This window comes from Amphibalanus amphitrite, unplaced genomic scaffold (genome assembly GCF_019059575.1).
Source record: "Amphibalanus amphitrite isolate SeventyFive unplaced genomic scaffold, NRLGWU_Aamphi_draft 000657F_arrow, whole genome shotgun sequence".
Taxonomy (NCBI): Eukaryota; Metazoa; Arthropoda; class Thecostraca; order Balanomorpha; family Balanidae; genus Amphibalanus; species Amphibalanus amphitrite.
Window position 1 is genome coordinate 136,485 of NW_024882151.1, and position 5,687 is coordinate 142,171.

General features: G+C 62.4%; 1 protein-coding gene across 1 annotated transcript; it reads right to left on the reverse strand.

Moving 5' to 3' along the window:
- Positions 1 to 2,412: 2,412 nt before the first annotated feature.
- On the reverse strand, positions 2,413 to 5,687 carry LOC122364113 (uncharacterized protein K02A2.6-like). Its single transcript, XM_043334200.1, has 3 exons — positions 5,370 to 5,687; positions 2,721 to 5,120; positions 2,413 to 2,451 (listed from the first exon to the last, which is right to left on the reverse strand). The coding sequence occupies exons 1-3, from the start codon at positions 5,685 to 5,687 to the stop codon at positions 2,413 to 2,415; spliced, it is 2,757 nt and encodes a 918-aa protein (XP_043190135.1).

Below are 5,687 nucleotides of genomic sequence, written 5' to 3' on the forward strand. Positions count from 1 at the left end.
GTAGATAGAAATTACCTCGGTTCTCAACGCCTTAAGTTATTTTCATAAAAAAGAACAAATAAATGATCAATAAGATGACAGGAATGTAAACATTTTAATCGTAAAGTAGTCCAAATATTGGAATGAGCTTTTGCTTTTCAGCATCCTCCGATTCATCATCTTTATCATTTGAAAATTCGAGGTACATAAAATGTTTATCACGCGCTCAATGTTAAGTGGGAATATAGTACACGGCAGACACATCAATTTTTGACACTGAACATTTCATCCGTAAATGTTTTAGCATAATTTAAAGTTAAAAACAGCGCGAATGGCAGAGTGAAACAAACAACATCTTTCACCCATTGATATAACATGTACTCTGTGGTGCGCCAGGGCTGTCTCATCCCTATCTCCGTAACGTGTCGTGTGCGACCAATGACGTCACGGCATTGCGGCGTTCTGATTGGGCGGCAGCTCTGAATCGCCCGACTGGTGGTCCCCGCTCGACAAGCGCACGTGCGCCGACTAGACATTTGTAGTGGCATTGACGGCAGAAAAAGTGAGGTAATGCAGAGCTCTGAATATACTTGAATAGAGTCTAAGCCGTTAGTAATACGTAAAAACGTCAGAAAGGTTTCTTGTTCGTCTTGATTTGAGCTTTTATGTGATAGAACTTTTACCTTAGTGTCGAGGTTGGCAGCTATGTGGGAGAGCCCTAAAGTTGGGTCATTTTCCATAGGATTGCATTACAGCCGTCCGACCCTTCGTACCTGTGACGTCACGGAAATCGCTGCTCCGGCCTAATGAGCATACCTTCTATATAGGGCCTTGGTGGTGCGCCAGATGCGCCATTATTTGTCAACCGCAGAAGGTGACATGTGACGTAACAGCATCAAGAGCATCTTTTTTCAAGAACTTTTCAAAACAAGTTTCCTATCTTTCTTCCCCCATTTCTCTCAGCATATTGATTTTATGAGGCAATGGTATGTGTTATAACGTGAGCTCTTTATTCACAACCAAAGCCGCATTGCGTTAACCTTCCTAGAGCGCCAAACACCGATCGCTACTACCACAACCGCGCTCCGCGCGGGCCGGCGGCCGACTGCTCTCGAACCCCACGTCTGCGCGCGCCGGCGCCGCCAATGGCGTCGCCAGGCCCCCGGGCAGGGGGGGAGCAACTGGCGTCGCCAGGCCCCGGGGCAGGGGGGGAGCAGCTCGCGACACCACACCCTGCCGCCCTTAAAACGGAACACATTCACTTTAACCTGCCGCCCTTAAAACGGAACACATTTTAAACCGGAACGTGGAAACAAACACATTACGCGTCGGAACGTGGAAACAAACACATTACGCGTCGGAACGTGGAAACAAACACATTACGCGTCGGAACGTGGAAACAAACACATTACGCGTCGGAACGTGGAAACAAACACATTTTAAACCTCGGCGATCAGTCGCCTCGGGCACCTCCGGCGCCGAGCGGAACGGCGTTGCGAGGGGCCCTCAGTGTCCCCGCCGCCCCTGCCGCCGCCGTCACCGCCACCGCCGGTGTGACTGTAGCCGCTGAGGTCACCGGTATCACCGCCGCCGCCGAGGTCACCGGCACTACCGCCGCTGCTGACGGCATCACCGCCGCCGCTGAGGTCACCGGCACTACCGCCGCCGCCGGGGTCACCAGCACGGCCGTAGCCACCGGGGTCACCGGCATCCCCGCCGCCGCCGAGATCACCGGCACGGCCGAGGCCGACTGCTCCCCGGTCACAGGCCTGACCGGCGACGCCGGCGCGGCTGCCGTCACCGAGGCCATTGGCGCGATCGTCTCCGACAGGGCGCCCGGCGCTGCCGCCGGCGCCACCAGCCCGGTCACCGCCGGTCGTCGCTCTGACGTCACCGCCGGTCGTCGCTCTGACGTCACCGCCGGTCGTCGCTCTGACGTCACCGCCGGTCGTCGCTCTGACGTCACCGCCGGTCGTCGCTCTGACGTCACCGCCGGTCGTCGCTCTGACGTCACCGCCGGTCGTCGCTCTGACGTCACCGCCGGTCGTCGCTCTGACGTCACCGCCGGTCGTCGCTCTGACGTCACCACTGGTCGCCGCTCGGACACTACCGCCGGTGGCCGCTCTGACGTCACCGCCGGCGCTGTTCCCTGGGTCCGCCGCCGCCGCCAACAGCTGGTCAACGTGGCGCGACCAGATCACGTGTCCCACGTCCACTTCATACGACACGGGACCGGGGCGGGCGACCACCGTGCCGCGGACCCACTTCTGACGACCGTCATACGAGCGGGCCCACACTGTAGCTCCCACGGCGAATTCCCTGCTCCGTCCGCCGGCCGTCTCACGCTGCCGGTCCCGAGCCGCCTGCAGAGCTGTCTCGGCGCTCGGAACCATGAGGTTCATACGAGTGCGGAGGTTCCGCCCGAACAGCATCTCAGCGGGAGTCCGTGCGGTCGCGGCGTGGGGCGTCACTCTGTACGCCATCAGAACTCGGGCGAGCGCCAGTTCCATGCCTCCGCTGTCGTCTGCTGCCAGAGTCGCCTTCAGTGAGTTTTTTAGCGAGCCGACCGCTCGCTCCGCCATCCCATTAGACGATGGGTGATGGGGCGCCACTCTGACATGTCGGATCCCGTTAGAGCTGGCGAACTGGGCGAATTCCTGGCTCGTGAACTGTGGGCCATTGTCCGTTACCAGCACCAGTGGTAGTCCGAGACGAGCAAAAACCGTCCTCATCACCGCTACGGTCCGCTCGGACGTGGTCGTCTTCATTGGGATCATTTCAGCCCACTTGGAGAAACTATCCACCATCACCAGGAACCAGGTGCCCTTCAGAGGTCCGGCAAAATCGGCATGCACCCGCTGCCACGGGCCGTCCGTCGGCTCCCACGGGTGCCGTGTCGCCTGCGGCGGCTCAGCTCGCTTTGAGACGCACGCCTGACACCCGCGAGCCAGCGCCTCCAGCTCAGCATCGAGTCCCGGCCACCACACAAAGCGCCTCGCCAGCTGCTTCATGCGAGTGCAGCCGAAGTGACCCTCATGCAGCTCCCGCTTGACGGTGTCGCGCAGGTTGCTCGGGATGACGACTCGGCCGCCCCAGAGCAGACAGTCGGCCTCAGTCGTCAGCTCCTCTCGGCGATTCTTGAAGGGAGCCAGGTCCGGGTCCACCACCGCCGGCCAGCCCGATCGCACCGCCGCCAGAGCGCGGGCGAGCGCCGGGTCTCGGCGCGTGGCCACTGCTATCTGCTGCGCGGTCAGACACGGCCCCTGCTCGGCGATGAACATTACGCCGCCTCCGCCGTACGCCGCCTCCTCTTCTGCCGACAGCCGGTTCTCCGCCTCGTCCGGCACCGACAGACGGGACATCGTGTCCGCCAGCCTCATGTCCTCCGTCCGGCGCAGCTCGATCTTGTACTGGTACGCCGCGAGCTGCAGCGCATACCTTTGCATGCGAGCCGCCGCCAGAGAGGGCAGCTCACGGTCCGGGTTCAGGATCCTGGAGAGCGTCCTGTTGTCGACCACCAGGGTGAACGGCCGACCAAACAGGAACTGGTGGAACCGCCGCACTCCGAACGAGACGGCTGCGGCTTCCCTCTCCACCTGGGCGTACTTCCTCTCCGTCGGAGTGAGCGTTCGGGAGGCGTACTGTACCGGCCTCTCGAGCCCCTCGGGCGTCACTTGCATCAGAGCCGCTCCGACTCCTGTCGCACTGGCGTCCGTGACGAGCCGCAGCGGCAGCACGGGGTCGTACCGCATCAGGACCGGCGCCGTGGACAGCATGTCCTTCACACGGCGCACTGCCGCGGCGCACTCCGCCGTCCATGCCCATTTGACGCCCGTCTTCAGTAGCGCGTAGAGCGGCGCTAGCACGGTAGACAGGTTGGGCAGCAGCCGCTGATAATAGCTGACTGACCCGATCAGAGATCGCAGCTCCTGCACGTTCCGAGGGTCAGGTGCTGCTGTGACGGCCGCCGTCTTCTCTTGCACCGGGCGCAGACCCGCCTCAGACAGTCGCCAACCGAGATACACCACTTCTCGGACTCCGAACTGGCACTTCTCTTTCTTGAGGCGGACGCCGTTGTCCTTCAGCCGCTCCAGCACCCGGTCCAGCCTGTCCATCAGCTCACGGTCGCTGTCGGCGCCGATCAGCACGTCGTCCAGGTAACAGACGACTCCTGGAAGACCATCCAGCACCTGGTCCATGATCGCCTGGAACTGCGCTCCACAGGTGCTGATCCCGTACGGGAGACGGTTCATCCGCATCGCACCACGGTGTGTGGTCACGGTGGTCATCTCTCGGCTCTCTTCGTCCAGCTCGCACTGGAGATAGGCGTTCCTGCAGTCCAGCTTGCAGAACTTTTTCCCTCGTATGCTGGCGAATAGCTCCTCCGGCGTGCGCATCGGATACTTCAGAGGCTGCAGCTGCGGGTTCACCGTGATCCGATAGTCCGCGCACAGCCGCACGCCGTCCTTCTTGGGGATGGGTACGAGCGGCGTACCCCATCCGGAGAAGTGTCCAGGAGGCACCTTCTCGGCGATCCCTTGATCCAGCCACTTGTCGAGCTCCCGCTCGATATCTTGCTGTAGCGCAAACGGCACCGGTCTGGCGCGTCGATAGACCGGTTTGGCGCCTTCCTTCAGTCTGAGCGCCACCTTCACCGGGATTCTGCCCAGTTCTTCTTTGAACACCTCACGGTGTTTGTCCATCACCTCCTTCAGCGTCGGCTGAGTCGCCACCGGGCACACGTTCAGCGTCTCCAGACCCGACGCCGTCCTCAGCGCCTTGATCCACTCTCGTCCCATGAGAGGTCGGTGAGAGCCCATGTCGGACACGACGAGTCGCAGCCGTGTCGCTCGGCCGTCCGTCTCCACGTTGACGTCGGCCTCGCCTCGCAGACGGATTTGCTGGCCGGTGAATGACGTGAGGTGCAGCTCACTCGGCCGCAGCGTCAGACCGGGGATGTGAGTCTCCGCGCTGATTATAGTCACCGGTGAGCCAGTGTCGATCAGCATGGTGAACTCCTGGCCGTTCACCCTGACCGTCGCCCACTCAGCTGCGGCAGGCTGCACGGCGCTGACTTGCCAGTCAGCCTGGTCGCCGTCCTGAACCAGCTTCACGCCAGTTCGCTGTTTGCCGCAGTCACGCTGCAGATGCCCACGCTCTCCGCACCGATAGCAGCGCGGCGCGCCGGCCCGCCATGGCCGCGCGCCGGCCTGCCGCGGCTGCCCGCTGTCCTGCCGTGGCTGCCCGCTGTCCTGCCGCGGCTGCGCACCGTCCTGCCGGGGCCGCGCGCCGGCCTGCCGCGACTGCGCGCTGGGACAGTGGCGCCGCCAGTGGCCCCGGCCGCCACAGCGGAAGCACGTGCCTGGCCCCGGGGGCTCGGTCGGCCTGACCCTCTCCGTCCGCTGCGGGCGTCGCACCAGGTGAACTGCCTCCCCGTCCGTCTCGGCCGGCGCCGGCGCCCCTGACAGCCGCGTCGTCAGATCCATCACGTCCCTGTGCGCCCGTGCCGTCCGCCGGACGTCCTCCAGAGAGAGGTCGTCACCCTTTAGCGCCGCCTCCCGGACCAGCTTCCTCTGTAGCTCACCTCGGCTGCCCAGGACGCATCGGTCTCTCAACTCACGGTCCACCTGCGCCGGCTCGTAGCCGCAGCGCAGGATTTGCGTCCGTAGTCTGCCCAGGAACTCCTCCAGACTCTCTTCCTGCTCCAT